This window comes from Leptosomus discolor, chromosome 1 (assembly GCF_034619465.1).
Source record: "Leptosomus discolor isolate bLepDis1 chromosome 1, bLepDis1.hap2, whole genome shotgun sequence".
Lineage (NCBI taxonomy): Eukaryota > Metazoa > Chordata > Aves > Leptosomiformes > Leptosomidae > Leptosomus > Leptosomus discolor.
In genome coordinates this window covers 58,625,505-58,647,474 of record NC_141391.1, presented here as the reverse complement: position 1 = coordinate 58,647,474, position 21,970 = coordinate 58,625,505, and the positions used below count along the sequence as shown (strand labels likewise).

General features: G+C 43.8%; 1 protein-coding gene across 1 annotated transcript; it reads left to right on the top strand.

The window, feature by feature from the left end:
- Positions 1–439: 439 nt before the first annotated feature.
- LOC104344152 (2-oxoglutarate receptor 1) lies at positions 440–1,414 on the top strand. The gene has a single exon (XM_009948214.1). It carries the CDS (start codon positions 440–442, stop codon positions 1,412–1,414), a length of 975 nt encoding a protein of 324 aa, XP_009946516.1.
- The last annotated feature ends 20,556 nt before the right edge of the window (positions 1,415–21,970 follow it).

Sequence of the window (21,970 nt, the reverse complement as noted above, 5' to 3'; positions counted from 1 at the left end):
CAGATTAATGAAGTTAAGATATGGGTATGGATCTACTTCCTGAAAGGCTAAAACTAATTCATGGTTTTGTAAAATCTAAGCCCAAACTCTCTCTAGCTCTCTAAATGTGTGCTTCCTACTTTTGAAGGTTTCCAGATAAGCAGTAATTATCTTCTTCAACGTAGGAGGCTAAATAGAGCAAGAGTAAAATTAATCATTATCAAAACTAAACATAAAGGAGAGGGGAGAGTGAAATTAAACATCTGAGTGGGGTTATCTAAGTTAGAGCTGGGTATGTTAGCAAATCCCTGTTCTCTCCCTCTACTATGCCTTGTCAATCGTATGACATTTGCTCCAGTGACAAAAGATTTGACTGAATGCATTTGTCCCAATGATTTGTCTCCCCCAACTAAAACTAAACATCTGATTTTTGTAAAGCTTTAAGAAAATTTCTGCAAACATGGCATCTGAACGCACCGGCAATTTTAGTGCTCTCCCAGGCCACGCAGACTCGTTGACAAGCTGCAAGGATGAAGATTTCTTACAGGTGAAATCCTATCTCTCTGTCCTTTATGGCTTAATCTTCCTGGTGTGCTTCCCAGGGAACATTGTGACAATTTTTGTTTACTTTGCCAAGATGAGGCCCTGGAAAAGCAGCACCATCATTATGTTAAACCTGGCAATCACTGACCTATTATATATAGCCACCCTTCCTTTCTTTATACACTACTCTGCTAATGGAAATAACTGGATTTTTGGAGACTTCATGTGCAAGTTTATTCACTTTTGTTTCTACTTCAACATGTACAGTGGTATTATCTTCCTTAGCTACTTCAGCATCTTCCGCTTTTTTGTAGTTGTCTACCCAATTAAATGCTTTTTTGTTCAAAAACGGAGATGGGCAGTGGTGACTTGTGTAGTAGTTTGGATGATTTCCCTGGTGGCCATCAGCCCCTTGGGCATCTTGATTGCCACAAGGCATACACAGAACAGGACGATCTGCCTGGACCTGGCTTCTGCTGAGGACCTTGACACTAGTCGGTGGTATAACTGGCTGCTGACGATATTTGCCTTTTTCTTGCCCTTGTTGATGGTGACTCTGTGCTACGTGCTCATTATTTACACCTTGGCTACTGGGCCCCACACGCAGGCTAGCTACAAACAAAAGGCTCGCAGACTCACCGTCGTCCTCCTGGTGGTCTTCTATGTGTGCTTCCTCCCCTTCCACATCTTTCGAGGGATTTGGTTGGAGCTCCGAGTATGGCCGGTTAGCTGCCACTTGAAGAACATGATCCTTTTTATGTTGATTATAGCTAAACCTTTAGCAGCCTTAAATACTTTTGGAAACTTACTGCTCTATGTAGTGACTGGAGACAACTTCCAGCAGGCGATCCTCTCTCTCCTCAAGTTTTGGACAAACAAGAACCTGAAGTAGAAGAGATTGACGGCATCAAAAAGTTACAACGGAGGGGTCCAAACCTGCCCTCAGCCAGCCAGGCACAACCTCCCTGCCGTCAGAGTACTCAGGTTACCCTGCCAACACCAAAGGAGAGTTAATCTGTTCTGTGTTTTGGACTTACAAATTGATCATTGAGAAAACTTATAATTTAAAATAAAAATCTTTAAATAAAATACTAAAAAATGTAATGTGAAACTTCTCAGAAATTTCTCTGCATTTGATTCCTGCATCCTTGATACCTCTTTTGAACAACGGCCAACAGTTCCAGAAAAAAAAAAAAATAGTTGCTTATTAGTGGCATATACAGATTTGGGGTGGGAGTAATATAATTTAATTTTGGTAACTTACAAGTTAAGTGTCTAGTCTAAGCTAGGTGCCTGCCTTTGACTTGTTTCTGAAGCAATGGAGAGGGGCAAGACCCTCCAGTGGGCAATTCATCACACCTGTCTTAGACCTGTAGGAGGTTCATCTCACCTCCCTGGAGACACTGACAGGGTAGGTGTATGCATATAAGCTAATCACTTTGTCCTCCCTTTATGATTTCCCATTATACTAGAGAGAAATAAGTAGTTTTAGAGTGTGATTCACCTATTATTCTTGATGCCTACATTTGGACAGGATGAATCATGACCTAGAAGCATCTGCTTCTCTCCATTGACCATAAAAGGTCAAGCAGATCAGACACAGACCCTATGATAGAATGCTTTGGGTTGGAATGGACCTTTAAAGGTCATCTGGTTCCAACCCCCCTGCAGTAAGCAGGAACACCTTCCACTAGACCAGGTTGCTCAGACCCCTGTCCAGCCTGGTCTTGAATGTTTCCAGGGATGGGGCAACTACAACCTTTCTGGACAACCTGTTCCAGTGTTTCACCACCCTCACTGCAAAAAATTTCTTCCTTATCTCCAGTCTGAATCTACCCTTTTTAGTTTAAAGCCATCACCCCTTGTCCTATTGCTACAGGCCCTATTAAAAAGTATCTTTCTTATAAGCCCCCTTTAAGTATTGAAAGACCATAACCATGTGTCCCTGGAGACTCCTCTTCTCCAGACTAAACAACCCCAACTCTCTCAGCCTTTCTTCATAAGAGAGGTGTTCCAGCCCTATGATCACGTTTTTGGCCCTCCTTTGGACCTGCTTGAGCAGCTCCATGTCTTTCTTGTGCTGAGGACTCCAGAGCTGGACACAGTACTCGAGGTAGGGTCTCATGAGAACAGAGTAAAAGGGCAGTATCACCTCCCTTCACCTGCTGGTCATGCTTCTTTTGATGCAGCCCAGAAGACGACTGCCTTTCTGGGCTGCAAGAGAGCACACTGCCAGCTCATGTCCAGTTTTTCATCCACTGGCATCGCCAAGTCCTTCTCTGCAATCCATAGACAATACAAAGTATTTTTTTCCCATTTCTTTACTCAGGGAAGCTCTGCTTGATCACACCAGGTGAGGAACAGCTTTGGGTAATAACACATCCAACAGGCAACAAGGGCTATCTCTCAGGAAAAATAAAATTGACTTGCAGGAAAATGTGAGTCCAATACTTGCAGATACCATCTAGAGAAGTCCCAGGACCAGCTGAGGTACCCCAGCCAACAGCAATGCAAAACTATCAGCAACATCATATTCAGGGTCCAAAAGTATGATCACAGAGCGAATCCTCCAATACATTTTTATAACAGCCTTATTTCATGTTTCATTACTTTTGCTCTCAGCTCCAAAATGTCCATTAATCAATGGCAACACTTGCTGCCGCAAGGCTCTCGTGACCCTTCTTATCCAATACCTCTATACATGGCCTGGTCTTCAAGTGACCACCAGACCAAGACCACCATTCATATTAAGCACATGCCTGAGTGACTGGCAGATAGCCTGTGACTCTTCTGTGGCATGGGGAGCTCATAAGGGCCCCTCTCTCAGGGGCAGCCTGGGGAGAACAAAAGGCAACAGCAATCAACAGGCATGTTGACGGAATGAGAGGAGATAAGAAACCATCCCTGACATAGGAAGGAGCAAGATGGGGAGAGGAACAGTGTTTGTCTGGGTTAATGTAGAAGATGGGCTGTGAAGGAAAAGTTTTGGCAGAAAGCAGAGGAGGAAGCCATTTTCCTGCAGAAATAGCCCATTTGATTTTAATCTACTCCTAAGTATTCATCAAGGTAAATTTTAAAACCTCTGCAGAGTGCAGCGTGATCTCCCATGTGACCACTCTCCATCCTCAAATTGTGGACGAGCTTTTTAGGTGAAGAAGGAAGCTCACTTAATGCAGGCCTGGATAGAAGGTGCATGAGGCAAACATCCAAAAAACTTAAAGAAAATGCCTCCCACCCCACATGCTGCATTGGTTTTTCCAGTCTCCAAGGGGCAGGACCGTCTTCTCTACTGCTCTTACAGTGCTGTTCACAACTGCTTACTCCTGAGATGCCAGAGGCAGCTGATCCACCATGAGAAGGCTGAACATGGCATCTTAGCTGTTTTTTCAATTTAGGGTATCACATCAACAAACCATCAAGGTTTTTTTGAGCAAAATCAGGCTGACACATTATCTTTTAAGCATCTACTGCATATAGACACAAGAGTTTTATTAACTCCAGTTGAGTTCTACCTTAAAATCTACGTCGTGGTGTCTGGTTCTTCTGGTGTTTGAGATAGAAAAGGAACTGCATGTTTTTGCAACAATATAGGAGCAGGTTTTGCTTTCAAATTTAAATGAAGCTCTGTATTAGTCCCCTTTCAGCTCTACTTGACATTTTCTGGATAAATTACTCAACATCCAGGCTACGTACTCTTTTTTAAATGCAAGATGCCTGGAATATCTTCATTAGAGCATCATTGCCTGGAATGATCTGTGCAGATATCCTGAGTTGGCAAGGAGATGAACCAGATCTTGGTTTCTCAAATTTTTCTACAAACTGTGAAGAACAAACCTATAAGCTATTTTATTATAAATAGTACATTTACAATTTCATTAGAAGTCATAAAAAAGAGAAAAAGAGGTCTATACAAGAGTCCTGCCAGCTCCCCTGCCGCACTCCCAATCAGTACTGGCCTCCCACTTACATACTACTCCATGGTTCAATAACCTACTCCCTTTACATCTCTTCTGTGCATACATACTTGCATTTTTCTCCTATCCTTGAGTCCCGCTGCTCCTCTGCATGTCTGCCATGCTGATCATTATAGGGCCATAACTGTTGGCAGGTTCTTCCCTAACCTGGTATCATATGATGTGACACTAACCAACCAAAGACAGGAGTCACTGTTGCTGTGGAGTTGTCAGCATCCATTCAACTTTCCCTTCACCTCATTACAATTCATCCTCAACTGAGCTGGGGTGAAAAAGGGAAAGACCATAAAAATGTTATCAAGAAACTGTTACTAGCTGACATGACAGTCAGGTCCAACAGCAGAACATGATTCTTGTATTTTAAGATTTACATCACCACTGATAGGCAGAACAGTGCAGTGATATTCATATTTTACTAATTTATTTGACATCTCTAAGAGTTATATTTGGTTTTTAGCTTTAAATTTAAATGTTCTTGTAAGTTTGTGAGAACTGCTACAATGCAAAGGCTTGAGATTTCTTCCAACAACCTCTAATATGTTTGCCTTCTGGAGAAAGAAACTAACCATGTTCAAGGAGTAAAGGACAGGCCTACATACTCCATCTGCTATGGTAGGGCACCAATCCTTAAATAAGTATCATACTATGATAATTTACTGCTTATGTTTGTAACATTATCACATGACCAGAGCATTATCAGATCCTTATACGAACCACAGAGACATGAAGTCAAAATATGCATTTTACTGTTCTCAGGAAAGGCTCAGATCCATATCTCTAACTTCAGTGCCTGCCTGCGTAGATGCAGAGGAGAAAAAGATGTACTATAAGAGGACAAGAATTACTTTTTCTCAGCAAGGACAGAATTTCTCTGGTGTCTGATTCCCAGCAATAATTAAAACAAAAATAACAGCAATCACTCTTGTAAAGCAAAAGGTAACTCTGTCCTAGGAGTATCACTGTGTGTGCCATGTTGCACGCGTTCTGCTCTCATCTTCAGGCTGATCTTTGAGATCTTTACAGCAGTGTGAGAGCAAGGGCTCTGCTCCTCTGGGAATATCCAACTGGTCTGTTTAACGCCATCCTCTGGAACTGTAGAAGGTAATGCTTTAACTCCTTGGGCAAATCCACCAGTTTCATCCCCACAAAAGGCTTTGCTGTCAGAAAGCAGGACTAGAGGGAGAAGGCTGTAGGCTCAACAAAACGTCAGAGAGCAAAACATCATTCTCCACCTGTCTATACCAAGTCCCCTTCCAATGGCCAGGAAAAAAAGTGAGAAAACCTTTTACACAAACATAGGTGAAACCCATTCAAGGAGAAACCCAGGTGGTCCCAGCAGCATGACAGTGGCATATGGCCAGGCATTGCCTGTTAGCAACACGGGGCTCAGCGACTTCGCAATTGTACCAGTGAGGAAAGGGACAAGGCTAGTTTCACCAAGCGTACAACATATGCACCTCATTAGATCCCCAACTCCAAGGAGACAGAAATACCTATTTTAAGGATGCTGATAGCTCAAGTCTACCTAAGCAAATAGCTTGAACTTACTACAGACCTGTATGTGTGTCATGCATGGGAGTACATAAGATCAATGAAACGGGGAGGGGAGGAAAACCCATTTCAACTTTGATGAGAATCTCATCTCCTCTGAATTAATATCTCACACACACACACACACACACACACACACTCACTTTCCTTTTGCTTCTTTAATATTATTTTCTTTTTTTCTCTGGCAGCCTGTGCTCTCAGATACCTCTGCAGATCCCACAAGGAGCAGAAGATACGGGTCCACATGCCCAGCACAGCTGTAGAGAGGGAAGGCAGTGCACACAAAGACTTTGTAGAGCAACCCAGAAAACCAAGTCAGCTGGTTACATTTGGTTTAGAAGCGTAACCACACAAGGATGGACATATAAAATTATCTTTGGTCTTGCAGCAGTTGTGGAGGAGAAGAAGCTTCTGCCAATTTATCAATCATTTGGACAATTATTGTCCATTCCCAAGGAGTGAACCTGAACCTCAATTAAGCGTATCACTATTTAAGCACTATATTTAAAAACTATGACTGCCAGTAATCTTTCTCTTTGTATATGTACTAATCCAATGCAAATAGCCATCTAGAATATCCCCACAGATCCATCAGCAGATTTCCACTTTATAGAATCACCTACCTAAACATTAACCTCAGTGGCTACCCCTGGGTTTGCATATGCAAACCCTGAGGAACAGAGGCAAGGATGACTTAACTTGCAAGAGAGTGCATGCACTAGGCTGACAGTATGAAACAAGGGTTCAGGTATTAACCACAAATTACACTGAAATTTTGAATCTGTTATTTAAAGCCTTCCCAAATTGCTGTGACATCTTGAGCCAGCATCACAGGGATGGTGGCAACATCAAAATAAATCCTGTTTTTTGTATAGGAGGAAATAAGGGTGTTAGGGGTTTCAGAGTTTTACATAAATCCACCATTGGAGGTACAGTGGACGATCACACCAGTTTGCAGATTTATACTCATTGCTGCATACCACAACCATGACAGAAGGTATAGTTGCTACCGCTCTTCAAAGTGACTTGAGCAGGATTAAAAAAGCAGTCCATTTCACTTGCTGTCCTGGTCACTTGGGCAATTCCTCACCGAGATACAGAAACACAGGAGCATCAGAAAAGGCCAAACAGTTGCATTTGTACCACTGTGTTTCTCCTCCACCACCCACAGCAAGGCTGAACTGAGTGTATCAGCAGTGGTGGTCTGGCTCATCCCAAAACCAGCAGGGCTGACAACCAACAAAAATGCAGAGGTAGAAAACTTCTGCAAGAGGCACCAGTGCAAACCAAACCTTCTTGTACTGTGCAAATGCAGGTGCCTGATTTTCATGCTAGCTCTGGCACCTTGGCTCCAGAGTGGGCTAGAGGTTGAGGGATGTCCCTGTGCCTTGCTTTCCATCCAGTGTTCGAAGTGACCTCCCTCCTTCCCTGCCCGGCTATGACTGTGTGTTGGAGATGAGGGCCTGGACTTTAGGCATAGAGATGCTGATGTTTTGGGAGAGAGTTGCAAATGGCTGACATGCAGAGCAGGGAAAGGTGGCACACGGGAACATACCAGAGCTCGCCACTCCTTGGGGGTTGCTAGCTGACAGTGACGTCCCCTTGGAGACAGATGTAGGGGTTTGCGATCTTCCTCATATCTGCCCTTCCTTTTATGTGTGATGGAGAAGCAAGGCTGTAGCAGGGAAACACTTACTTTCCCCCTCCTACCTCAAAAAGAAGTCCAACAACAGCAAAATCTTTTCCTTACATGAGTCTCAGGTGTGATTCCTAGCAAGTGTGCATACAGAAAACCAGGGCTGATTTATGCCATGGGGAGTCTGCTCTGGGAGGGAATGATACTGCTGTGCAGCTCAGCCAAGGTCGGGGATATCCTGACACCCACCAGCACAAGAGGAAGCGGCAATCTGGCTGTGAGCCCAGTATAAAGCTGGGCTGGTTCTGCTGATTCACCAATAAATCAGTGCTGGGGAAGTACAAATGCTTCTTCTGGTCCTGGAGCTGACTGACCCTCCCATTTAACCAGAGAGTCACTTTATCTCCCCCTAATTATTTCCCCTGCCACATTTTATCCTCTTAGAGTTACGAGCTCTTTGGGGCAGATGTCTTAGTGAGCATTTGCACAGCAGGACCTGAATCCCACATGGGCCCTCTTGGCACTATGAAAATCAAATCAAGGGCTTCAGCCATAAAATGTAAACAATGTAGCTACTTATCATTTGTGCATATAGAGACACATAAACACACATATGCAGATATACATGCACAGAAAACAGCTCCTAATGCAAAAATATAACTCTCTTAAAATAACAGTGCTATGTTGTGTTTAAGCCTCTTCCTTTAGATACAAATATACATTTTACTTGTTGCTTTTCTCTCCTGTAGAATAAAAATAGTGTGACACTGGGGACAGAAGTTGTCTGAACAGAAATCACTTTTCACGACAAAAAGCAAGTGCTACAAAATTAATTCCAGCAATGCACAAAATCTTTTGAAGCAGTTTTCAAAAGTTTTATATTTTTCAGATATAATTTTCTGCTATATACAAATTAATCAGGTTTTACTACTGATTCAAAGACCAATCTCTAAGTATGCTGTTTTATTTATTTTTAATATCAGTAGCACCTGGTTATTTAGCTTCTCTTTTTTTGTGTTGTGGAAACAAACTGTATTCCCCTGTGTGATAAACTATAATGTTCTGTACTAAAATGGATTTGGATGTGTATTCAAGGGTAGGCTATTCAAGCCTGGGGTATTTGCTTGTGTAAATTTTGATGTAAATTTTGCTGTTAAGATGTTGATATTTCAAGACGATTGCATGGCTCATTTCTGTGCTGCAAAATCGAGTGTGTCTCACTGTCCCAGCAGTTCAGGTTTATTCAAGTACTTAGAATACAAAGAGCATTCTCATCTGTCCTGTTTTAAATATGTATCTTACATTACATTGAGCTATATCAGCCTCTTAAGGTGACTATTTTTGCCCCACGTACTATAAAGGAACTGGGTTTTTATCTCTAAAAAAAAGGAAAAAGTGTCTCTCTGTCATCCCTTTTTGTTTTATTTTAAATTTTCTTTTTTTTCTTATCTGTCATTCTGGGTAAAATTTCCTCAGCTAACTTCAGATGACATATATGCCTAGCTCTGAGATAGCTTTCTAGGGTGTTTTTTATAGCCAGCAGGGAGAAATGGGAGCTTGAAGGGTCCAATTAATGCCCCCCAAGGTGCATCAGACGAACTGTGCCTTAGAAGATCCTGTACAGAGAGTCAACGCTGTCCACACTTCTGACTCCAACACCAAGGCTTTGGCATGATGAACCTGGTCCCCTGTGTCTGACCTTAAGGTTGATGGCTATTTCTATATGAAAAGTTTGGAAAAAAAAGAGGCGTATGTTTTGATACTATGACAATTTTTTTTAAAGTACATCCGCAGGGCACTTCAGTGAATTTTTACAATGTCCTCTGGATCATCATTATCTTCAGGTAAGATAGTTTAAGAAGTCTGGATTATATTCATTTGCCTTGCTAAATGAGAGGCTACAGTTACACAGAAAAGAAGAATATACAATATCCTATATGTCTCCCCTATAGGTATTCTATACATTAAGAGAACATATAATAGAATACATAGAATTGTGAAGAAATAAAAGTAAGTGTAGAAACCTTTAAGGACAAGGCCCAGCTCAAATATGTAGGACATGAGAGCTGGAGTGCCCCAGGCTTTGCCACCATCCCCAGTCCTCAGGGAGTATCCCACCCTCCCTGCACACACCCATGGTGGAATACATCCCATTTAAGTGCTTGAATCCCTTGTGCAAGGCAGGTGCTGATGGGACCCTGCTGCATCGGGGAGCGCAGGGGAGGCCAAGGGAGGGGACTGTGCCAGGTTTTGGCTTTAGGCATCAGAGAGTAGCAAGAAGGGAATCGGGAAAGATGACAGGAGCCCTTTCTAGAGCTAAAAAGAGAAAGCCTGGTCAGTTACAAGAAAAAAAAATAGTTTATGGATGCGAAAAAAGTATGAAAAGTTGTGAGTAAAAAATAAATACAATAAACAGGCAGGGAGACATCATAAGGGAAGACAAAGAATCCAGTGTGTCAACATAGGTGCAGGTATGCACACATACACATGGAGTTAAGAGCTGGAGAAGTTGTTCAGAGGGGTTGCTTATGCCCGAGTCCTGTTTGTGCACATTTGAAGTGTCATTGCTCTGTAGCTCTCCAAACTTTATGAGTTTGCTGCAGAACTTTTCTGAATGGTCCTCAGAGGAGCTTGTCCAAAAAGGATTTCTCATTAGACCCCTTTAATTTGCCACAGCTCTGAATGGGACATGCTGTGACTGACACCCTAAATGGTGTATTAAAAAAAAACATTAAGGAAATTCAGAAGTACAATTTATGGGAGATTTCTCTCTGTAATGTAACCAAACTATTAAATTTCTTCACGAAACTTCTGAAGCACATAATTTTCTGCAGTGAAATTGAGGGACTGCCAAATGCCTGAGAAATACGGGTGATGGGGAGATTAGAGTGGCAGCCCATAGGTTGACAGCTGCTGGAGAGATGTCTTCACCACCTGTGGAACCTGCTACTGAACATTAATGCTCATTCCTAATGCTTAGTAATCTCTAAGCTACACATGTAGTTAAAAACTGACACTACTGAAAATTTGTCTCAGTTGCACCCAAGCAATGCCTATGTCAAAGGATACGATACAAAAATATCCTCCATTTACAAAAGGAGAATGCAACATAATGGCTTAAACAAACATTGCGAGATGAACACAGAGGAGAGAGCTATAGAGGGACGTAAGTGACTTATTCCTCATGTCATGAAGCCTTCACCATGTCTTGTTGATCCAGCTGTTGAACTGTCTGTTCAACATTACCTTTGTCTTTTAAAATTTACAGAGACGTACCTACCAATCACAGCAACAAATTAGGAGGAGATTAGAGAGCCCCTTATCTACTCACTGGATCCATTTTCAAATAATCTGCCCTAGGTCTTCATAATCTAAGTTTATTCAGACACCCAAAAGGGTGCATAAATACAGGTCGTTGTTTCCCTAAAAGAATTGTACTTTTCCTGCACCCTGGGGACTCCTGTGAGATCACAAGATGGAGAGACCCCTCTGCAATCCAGCCCAGCAGATTATGGGGGTCATTGCAACCACACATGGAAATCGATCTGCTCAGGATGGGACCTACCGTGTGCCTACAGCTCAGAGGGTGGAAAATCAGTGGCCAAAACGTTAAGTCCCTCCATCTGCCAGAGGAGAAAGGCAGGTACCCTTGAAGGCTGGAGAAGGAAGGGCCCTCTCTTTATCCATCCACAGCTCTGATGCATGGGCTGAGCTCATCCACTTGGTCCTGCCTCCAGTTAGTGGAAGGAGGCAGGCATGCCCAAAGGGTTTTGTTTCCTCCTAAACCAGCTGGCATGAAGCACCCATGAAGTCTTATTTCCAGGCACCTAGACATCTGCAGGTTACACATCTGCATGCATACATATATTTTATATATATATATCTATATATATACACACACACACATATACTTTTTTATATATATATACAACATCGGGGAATTATAGAATGATTTGAGTTGGAAGGGACGTTCAAAGATCATCTAGTCCAACATCTTTCATTAGACCAGGTTGCTCAAAGCCCCATACAACCTGACTTTGAACACTTCCAGGGATGGGGCATCCACAACTTTTCTGGGCAGCCTGTTTCAGCGTATTATACACACAGGGAAGCTAAGCTGGAAGTGACTACATCACCCTCAAAATATACTGAAAAGCCCAGACCTTGGGTCTGGTGAGATCAAGGGCATTTCAGCCTGAGTATCTCTTACAAACAGGCATAGCTCACAGTCCGTGCAGGGGGACAGGGTCTGCATTGTCACCTTGCCATTCCCAGCTGCTGTGACAGCCACCATCCAGCTCCCTCAGCTACTTCATCTCTCCATTTCCCCCGAAAGTCATGCATTTGGAACCTCTTATTTTTCCCTGGAGCCCCTGATTTTCAGGTTTACCTTCATTGTTCACTTGCATACCTGTGTGATCCCTTTTATTTCCATTTTAAGATGAAGATTTACTTACTATTCAGCTTTCATTTCAGAGGCAGTGGTCATTTGTCACAAAGCATGTATCTCTATAAATATTACCACATGGTTGTCACCCTCGCTTGTTTGGTGGAGGGTTTTCTGACACAGACTAATGACACTGGGGCTGACTACAGCCACCACTAGCACCTCTTGCCCCATCACTGAGACAGTGTGTTTGAGTACAACTACTGACTCGGTGGCAAGGTCAATGGAAAAAGGACTGGAGCAGTGACGAATACCAATCCAGGACAGCTTCCAGTTAGTGCCAACACCTTTCACCCCTTTAGACAGCTTCGCCAGGACTTGTTCCTCACATATGCTTTGCAATCACCAGCGGCACTAGTTATCAGAAGATGTGCTTCTCAGGCATGTGAGAAGTACCATGCTGAAAGCACTCCTTGGAGCAAGAGAGTTTATTTACCTTCTTCTAGGTAGAGAAATGTTTTGTTAATCTATCTGCAGCTGTCATAGGATAATTAATGTACATATCCTCTATCCGTGACCATTATTTGAATAAGCACCTGCATCTGCCCCCGAAATTGCACACCAGTTACATAGATTTGTCACCAACAGATAAATGAATCCTATCTTCAAATTCATGAGTCGTGTGCTACCTAGAAAACCAAATGTTAAGTTTAATTAGCTCCTAGACTAATTGTTTGATCTCATTTTTTTAAAAAAAAAAACCCTCTAAAGCATTCCTAGCCAAGCATTTGGGAGACTGCTGCTCATCTGAATGGTGCTAATGAGCAACCAGCAGAAGACAAAGTCAACAGCAGATACGGTGCCTGGACATGGCAGCCCCCCTCTGGCACAACACTGGAGTATCACTGCCAGGCTTACTTACCCCTACTGCAACAGGGAGATCAGATGGTTCTTCATTTGGTAAGAAACTGAACTTGGGGTTTGACCAAAAGGGTCACAATAAACGCATTAGGACAAACAGATATTGAGTTCACTGGTATGGACTCAAACACTCAGGTAAGTATGAATGAGCAGCACATTACCGCCCAAACAAGAAAAGCTGTGGTCTAAATAGAGGCTACAACTACACTGATGTAAATATGGAAGACAGCTCATATTTAAACCTGGTTTTAGTCCCAGTGTCAGGGAGATTTATTTAACTGCTTTGCAGAATTCGGATTTAGGCAAATACCTCCATGTATATGACATGGCTAAGAATTTCAACATGGAGCTTTTTCAGCCAGTAGTGCTTTTCAGACTGATAATTCTCATAAACACTATTAAATAATGAATAAACAGTAAAGACAGTACATGTATTGAATGCTTTTTCATATCAACCCCAACAGGACCTAAGAGTTGTCAGGGCTTAGTGAGCCTGAACACTTACGTAGTCTGAAGGAAAAAGGAGGCTAGAATGAAGTCTGCGTGCTCAAACTGGAAATGAATATCTAAATATACTGGAAGAGGTCATATTTATCTGGTTTTTTTTTCTTAATTATTATTTTAATTAGTATTTCAGTGCTCTGCAAACTCACAAAATGGAGTCTCGTTCACTGAAGGGTCTTTTCGAGGTGTTGGGCACCTCTGGTGACAGCTACTGATATTCTCACTTCTGACATGAACCTTTGGGCTGAAACATGAGCTGTGGCTCTCTCTGTAGTGGCTAGAGGGCAACCCTATCCCCCCATCCTCTCAAAATTCACCTGACTCCAGGAGCTGGGGCTGAGAAGCAACCAGCTAACCTCTGGTTCCCAGGATTGCCCCCTAAGCCTAGAGGGAGTATCCTGCACTCAGGTCAGTGCAGAGGTGATGGATGATATCTATGCCTGACAGTATCAGACCAAGACACTACACCAATGGCCTGCAGAAAAGAACAAAATATCCTTCACCAGTGTTGTGAAATAAGCTAAGACACAATTGTTATCTATGCAATGCTTAAGGTAAACTGCCATTTATATACCTAATCCAAACTAGCTCCTATTGGTCTTGCACAAACATTGCCAGCAGAGATGCACAAAGCCTCAGAGCAAGACAGGGAGCATAATAGTTCTCAGCACAGGGAGCAAAATAGTTCTCAGCAGTGTATTTCTTGCAGTCTGTAACATACATTAACAGACAAGGAAAGTCAGTGAATTCATGTATCCACTGTAAAAGCCTGGTCCCACTCCTAGCTTTTTTTACTGAGAGCACTTTCTGTCAAATAATAAACATCCCTGTAATTAAGGACTATGGCCCCAGTCCTGAGCTGCACTCTATGCACCCCAACACTATTAAGGGCTGCAAAGTTCAGCTTGCACATGCAGCCACCAGCTAAATGTTTATTTGCTACATAATGCATAGTCATACAACCTACATATTTATATCAACACTCTAATATTTAAAACAGAAAAACCAGTTCAAGATCCCTTTGAAAAGCAAGCAGGACAACAAAGCAAAGCAGAGGAAAAAAAGAAGAGCCAGCATGTGCCACACCATGTGCAAGGAGCCCTGAACCTGATCGGTGCAAGAGCTGGAGCATTTTTATCCCAGGGGATGTTCAGATACAGATTGGATTCTGGCAATTGTGAATAGCCTTTACCTCTCAGCTCTTTGGGCCTGTGGAAATTATTTAGATGGTGTCTAACCCAGAGCCAGGAGACTTTAGCTGAAGGTGCAGTCCTTGTCTGAAAGATGGAGGATATCCTCAAGAAATCACTGAAATAATTAAGAAGCAAGCAAGAAAATAGCCCAGTTCCAGCTCCCTCTTCCAGTTTGCTCCTCAGTGTCATTCCCATCCTCTCCCTGTGCTTTTCCTCCTCATGTCACAAATACTTCAAACATTTATTAAGCCCAAATACTGGAGAATTGGAGCATAACAACATGAGCAGGAACACCACTATTTTTCTGGTCAGTAATTCAGTTCATTGGATTGTCAGGATAAACTACATGGCCTTGGAGAGTATTCATCCACTTGGGAATTGGATTACAGCCTCATAAAACAGCACAGCGCTCCTATTATCACCTGAATAAAGCTGCCATCATTCTGGAACAAATAGGTAGAAGTAGTCAGTCACAGAGTATCCAGAGTTGAAGCGAAGAATAATAAACTGACATACAGTTCTTAAGAAATTCTTCACAGGGAGGCAGATTTAATGCCTTGAAAGCTAGGCTTTTACGCACACAAAAACATACACTCATCTTTTTTATCACTGTCTTATCTAAAGCACTGAGGGCTCTGTAAAGAGGGGATCCAGGTGCAACGCTTTCTGAATAGCTGATGATGACAATGCATCCACCATATTATCCTCTCTCGCAGGACGATGCCTGAGAAGGTGCTCAGCATTTATAAGCTAGAAAAGGAGCTGGTTTTGTGGCAGCTGTCCAATATTGTACCTGGCTCAATACAAAATCTTGGCTCATTAAAAACATCTTGCTGCAGGTTTCTGCAGCTTGTAGTGGAAAAACCAGCTGGTGAAAGATAAGTTCTTCGACTGTCAGCTGGACCCTGTTCTGGCTCTACTGCTGAGCCACTGAACAAGGCAGTTTAACTTATTTGCATATGTATAAAAGGAAACAGGCTCATCTTTGCAAAAATCGTTGTGCGAGTCCCTATAGACAGTGATTTGTAAGTGTGATGTACTGTCACTATATTTTCTCCTCTGGGTATGGGGATGGAACCGTTCACCCCATAGTTGCCACAGGGGACCACGCATTTGCAAAATAAGGATACACAACCCATTTAAAGGGGCTTTTAACTAAAAGACCATCTCCTTTTCTTTTCTAGAAATGCTCACACAGCTGTTTCTTAGGGATCATCAGGTAAGACCTACCTTCAGGACCACATCACTATGGAAAAATTTAAGTAATATTTAAGGCCTAGCATCACTGCTCACAAGCTCAAATCTAAGAGTTTGGGAAGAGGCAGCCTTCCTTCACAAGGACCAGCTCAGCCTGTGCACAGGCACCAAGAGGGCTTCTGCCTTCCCTCTGCCCTCTCCTTGCTCTGAGCCTTTTGCTCCTGCTGCTTGCCTTGTGCCAGTGAGTGACAGACCCCCTGTGAGCCACTTTGCCTCACATAACTGCAGAAAACTACCTTGGGAAAAAATCTTCAACCTGTGTAGTTTTCTGCTGTTGGAGTCAATTGAAGCAGCTCACCAAGGAGTTTGAATAAAAGCCAAGCCTGCACAAGCTGGTAGGGAGCATAGGGAGAGAAGCGGAGACACACAGAGGAGAAGGAAAAGGGCTAAAGCCGCCTCCCCCCACCCCCACCCCCCCACCCCCCCCCCAACATCAGTACCAAAAAGCAAGGAGGAGCCATGAAATTGGCCTGTCTGCCTACAGAAAGGGGTGTGAGCAAGCTCAGAGAGTCCCCAGGCAAAGAATGGGATTTCTGCTGTATGCAAGAAGGCAGTGTCTCTCGTACAAGCAGCATCACTGGGATCTGTACCAGACAGTAGTGTCCACTTCAGGTGTCCACACTTCAAATGGATATTAAACGCACGTTTCAAAACACAGTTACAGGAACAAACATACTGGGAAACCCCTGATGTTTGGCTTAACAAAGAAGGGGCTATGTTGGATTACTTCCATTTTAGGTGTACCTTCATGATGAAATCACTGCTAATAGAAAATTCTTTAATCCATATTAATTAATATAAAAAAAGAAATGCATAGCAGGCACAGCCTCTGGGCAGGAAACAGAAACTAAATTAATTGAGATTCAAAATGAGGTGCACAGACACAGTCAATTCCCCAGTACTCGAGATGTTTAAATCAAGGCTGGATGCCTTTTTAAAGGCCATGTCATAGCTCGACAAGTTACAGGCTTGATGCAACAATCTCTTGATACAGTTTTATGGTGTGTAATACACAGCTGCTTCTTGCATTTAAAATGGCTGGAGGACCAAAATCAACAGCAAAAGGTGGATCTTGCTGTTGGCAACCTGCTGCCTCCCCTGCAGTGCACCGGGCTCCTATGAGCCAAGCTGCACTTGCACCAGTGCGTGCCCAGCTCTGCTTCCCAGCAGGGTGAGGGAATTACATAGTCTTTATGCTGGTAAATCTAAGGAGCTGCCTGGACAGCTGTGCACGCTGGTGATAAGTAACACAAGCACAGCTGGGGCCAGACCCATCTGCCCTGGTTTCAGCATGTGTCCCTGTAGCTGGGTCCTGTTTCTCCCTCTTTCCAATGTTCTTGCCTCTTTGGTTGGTTTTGCTGCCCTTGCTTAGCACCTTTTTGGTTTTCAGCTATGGAAAAAAATCACTGCTCAGTCTGAACTGCCGAGGTTTGCCCCATGAGGCACACACGCCATATGCAATGTGTAGCTCGGACTCTGTGTGTGTGTAAGACACTGGGAGTGGAAAAGAGCAGGTACAGAAAAGGCCAGTACTGTCAAAGCACAAGGGGTAGGAGATGGGAAGTGTGTGTGACCCAGCCCTTCTCCCAAGGCACATGTCATGAGCTTCACCAGCAGGAACAACAAGCCTCTATCTCTCTCCCAGCATATACAAACACTTTCTGTATTCCAGCCAGGATGGTCACTGTCCTTCAGGGATTTGCAGTCCTCTCGGATCGTCCAGTTGGCACATGTGAGGTTTGAATCTATTATTTTCAATGTTAGAGTAATATTTGAGTATTGAACAAGCAGACATGGTTGGCAGGTTGCCACATGCTATAAGTGTAAGCGATGTCCTGGTACGAGTTACTGGCCAGCAGTCCCCAGCTGCCAAAGGATACATGGGAGAGATGGAGCAGCCTTGGACAGCAGGCATGAAGCCGATTCCACACCCACACTTTCTCCTCCCTGCAACAAAGGGGGGGCCAGCAGCAGGCACCCCCTAGCCTAAAGGCTACCACTGCCCTCCCCTCCCTCCCCATCCATCCAACAAAGCCCAAGTCAATTGGGTTTTTTTTCCAGATCTCTAGTCACACTTCTCTGTACTTACCCCCATCCTATTTTAAGACCTAAAGAGCTCAGCTTACCCTCGCAGCTTTTAATGCGCCATAACAAGCATGATGCCCTTTTTAAATCATGTTTGCTCCTGCTGTCTGATGGATGAGGCTGTGGCAGCACTATGGGATATTATGACATCCAGTGGTCACTCAGGTAAATCACCATTTCTTTCCAAGATCCCTCTTCCCCATTTAAGACCCAGAAAGTGCAGGTGTGACCATGTCTTCCTCTGTGCTGGAGCAAGGTGAGCACACGGTCAGCTTCCAGCGATAATGCCATACTCCAAGCAAGCAGACCTCAGCTCATTCCAAAAACTGTTTGTAAACATATTTAGCCAGCAAGGCAGTAATTCATTAAGGTAAATAGCTATCTGCTAATCATACCTCAGGAGATAGAGATGGTATGTGAAAGCATCAACAGAAGTAGATTCATGTGCCCTGTGAATACACTGACTCTGCAAGGTTTCCCTCTTTCTCTATCTGTCCAGCTCCAGCAGAAGCAGAGAGACACAGGGAGCAGAGTGCTAACAGGGCTCAGCAGCATCTGCGAGCAGAACCCCGTGCAGCTCCTTGCTGGAGCAACTGGAGTGGCCAGCCTCCTCGATTTCCATGGCTAATTCTGGGGAAGGAATTGATGCTTTATTGAGCATAAATGCAAGAAGCAAAATTAAAGAGCAAACTTAGGAGCAATGACATCAGGAGCAGGATATATTTAGTTTTCCCCAAGGACAGCCAGTGATACAACCAGAATTATTACGCAGTGTTTCACAGATGAACTGTGGTTTCAGAGCGTGCGAGGTGGCAGTTGCTTTCTTGAGTGCTGAATTCACTCCACTCCCACTCATGTGAGCAGCTTGGCTCGCAGCTGATTTTAAGTCTTTCAGCCCAAATTGTCTTTTTCTCCCTTTGTCAGTGCTCTCGCCAGGAAGCCTTCCTGAAAAGCACAGCAAGAACTAGATTGCTCAGGTTTACAACAAATGGGGAGAAAATGGAGCAGGAGCAACAAGGCAGCTGCTCCCCATCCAACATGGCAGTAAGGATCTGCCTGTCAAGAAGACCTGAATTTCTCAGCTACTCAAGGATGATGGGGACTTCAAAAGTGCCTTTCTGGAACTGAAATAATAATTCTGCAGTCATCAGCCTTAGCATATGGCTAGATACCAAAGAACAATGTGATTTTACAAAGAACTGGAAAAACACCCGAAGAGAAAGCTTTCATTTGAACATAAGTCCTTAATTTTGGCACAAAGTTACTATTCCTCTATGCTAGAAGGACAGTGCTGTGAAGTTACCACTTCTGTATGTTCATATATCACATGTCTGTATGACACATCACTGAGCCCAAACTATTGCTTTTCTTTAACTCACTGCTGTCTGTGTGATTAACCCTCCACCTCCATGCTGAGCTAACCCTTAGATGTGGCTTGAAACCCCCACGGTCCTTGAGAGCAGAGGATACTTGGCAAGAAAAAACTGCCTCCCATCTACACTGCAAAGGCAATGATACGGAGTAACGGTAACATTTAGGTGGAGAAGTTGGGTGGCTATTGGGAATGTAACCAAGCATTGGAGCTAACACACCTCGCACACCTGCCTGGAGGGAAAGACATGGTGCCCTTCGCATCTCCATTTCCAGCGGAGGAAGGATTGAGCTGCTGTAAAGACAACCAGAGGTTGATCCAGTCCAAATAAGAGGAAATACTAGGCACCTCTGTCCTCTTACAGTCTGGTTTGCCTATGCATTTTTAAGCACTTACTGTAGCAGGACCACATTCTTTAGATGACACATAGCCTGGACAGTTAGGTAGTTACAACTTTCCCAAGAGGAGGGGAGGGGAAGATGGTCTCTCGCAGTTTTAAAAATGCCAGCGGACAGGAGGTGTCCCGTCCTCTTTGCCCTGGGGTGTTTCGGAGAGAGGGACACCCTCCACACATCCCACAGAAGCTGGATGCTGCTCATTCTGAGAGCCTAAGGCAGCCTGCTCCTCCAGGAGGGGTGGCTGCTGGGGCACGTATTTGGCACCAGATCCCCACTAAACTGGAGATGGTCCTGGCAGGAGGGACTACTGGGTCCCAGCAGAGGGCACAGCCCCTGGGCTAAGCACCAGATCCTTTCTGCATCTGCTCCTTTTGTTTGGGTTTCCCTTCAGCCTGCAGTCAACCACACTGCTTCATGAATAGCTTGGACACTTCTGCCTCAGTGGCAGCTGCCTCTGACGAGACAGAGGACAAGGTGAATGGCCAGGGGGGTGGGTATATCTTCCGCTGTCCAATTTTAATCAGCAATTGCAAGGCTGTCAGCCTCTAATCCCAATTTAGGCAGATTGTCTCCCACCTTTAATAATAGGAGGTGAAGAAGAGCTTCTTAAACTGCCTCTCATCTATGTCTGGCTGTGAGCACTTTTAGCCCATTGCACTGCAAAGTCAGATGCTAACAGTGATTTATGCTAATGTCCCCGACATTGCATGGAGAAAGCCTGGGATCAATGCCTGGATGGCTACCGCAGAAAGCCGAGGGGCTTAAGAAGCTGTCTCTGTTCAAATGTTCCTCCTGTCAGTGTAAATACCCACCTTCTGTTTCAGCACAACAACAAAAAACCGTGTTCATTTAAACTCCACGAGCGCGGCCAGGAGAGGAGCCTTTGCACAATTAGGCACAGCTCAGAGAAGATTTAAGTGCTTTAGTGCCTCTTTGCCATTAGTGGCTGCCTCCCAGATGAGACGTGGGGTCTGGCTGTCTGTTAATTTGGATACAGCAATTAGAGGCTGAGAGCTCTGCTGGGCCAGATCCCAACCCTGATGTGTGATGTAGATATAGCTATAGCTCTGTTTCTGGCATTTGCAGTGAAAGAAAGACATTTGCCATTGAGAACACCAGGTTAAATTTTATACACTTTATTTCCATCAAGGCTCTCTTAGTAACGGATAATGTTTAGCCCAGATGAGAGTGCCTGGTACTCCTCCAAATCTGAGGAGACCTGCAGTTGAGCTGAAATTAAAAGCTGTTGACTTTAATGGTTGGGTCACTTTTGAAATAATAATTAAAAAAAAAAAAAAATCAGTGTCAGGAGAACTACTAGAACAACTTGGGAGAAAAAGTCACATTATAAATGGTACATTATGATACTTAAAAGGTCACCTTGCTCACCTTAAATGAGGGAATGTTTTGGGGACTGGTCCCTCAGCATCAAGCTGGCTACACATCAGCAGGGTGCAGGCACAAGCCTGACTTCCAGGAGTGGGAGTGGGAAGGAGGAACACCCATGGTGCCATTTTGCTGAGCAAAAATCTGGGGGCGAAACTCCAAGTGTGGCATAGTCCAGCAGCCCTGCTGCTGCTGCTGGGATAGGCAGGGGATTGGGGAGCAGGGACCTCCAGGTCGCTTCACCACAGACAACAGCATCCCCACCACAAGCAGCTCACGGGTGTCCTTAGAAGATATCACCTAAGTTAATTTTCTTCTGGCATATTATCTTCTTCTATGATGATATGTCTGTTTATCAAAAGCATAGTCTGTTTTCTAAATCCCACCTGATCTCAGCCCTTCACCCACCAGCTGCATGTGGTTTTTTTCCCTTTCCAGCTTCTAGCCAGCCCCTCCGTCCTGCCCCCCCCCCCCCCCCCCCCCAGGATATAAGGGCTTGTTGTTGTTTTTCTATTTAAGCAAGCTTTTGCTATGAAGAGGTATCTGAGGCATGCATATACTGTTCTTTAATCCTTTACCTCCCACACTTCCCTCTTTTCTTAAACCAAGCTGTTAATAAGAATGCAGATTACTGTAGCCAGAATTTATAGCGAGAATTTGCAGTATCCAAATATAAATTTAAAAAAACTGGCAGCAGCAGGATCAAACCACAGTTCTGCTCATTAAGATTTCTACAGTATATATTTTCCACAGTTTACCTATCACAACTTAGAGCCATAGATAC

Excerpts from the sequence above, each read along its gene's own strand:
- LOC104344152 (XM_009948214.1), top strand. The coding sequence starts at position 440 with ATGGCATCTGAACGCACCGGCAATTTTAGTGCTCTCCCAGGCCACGCA.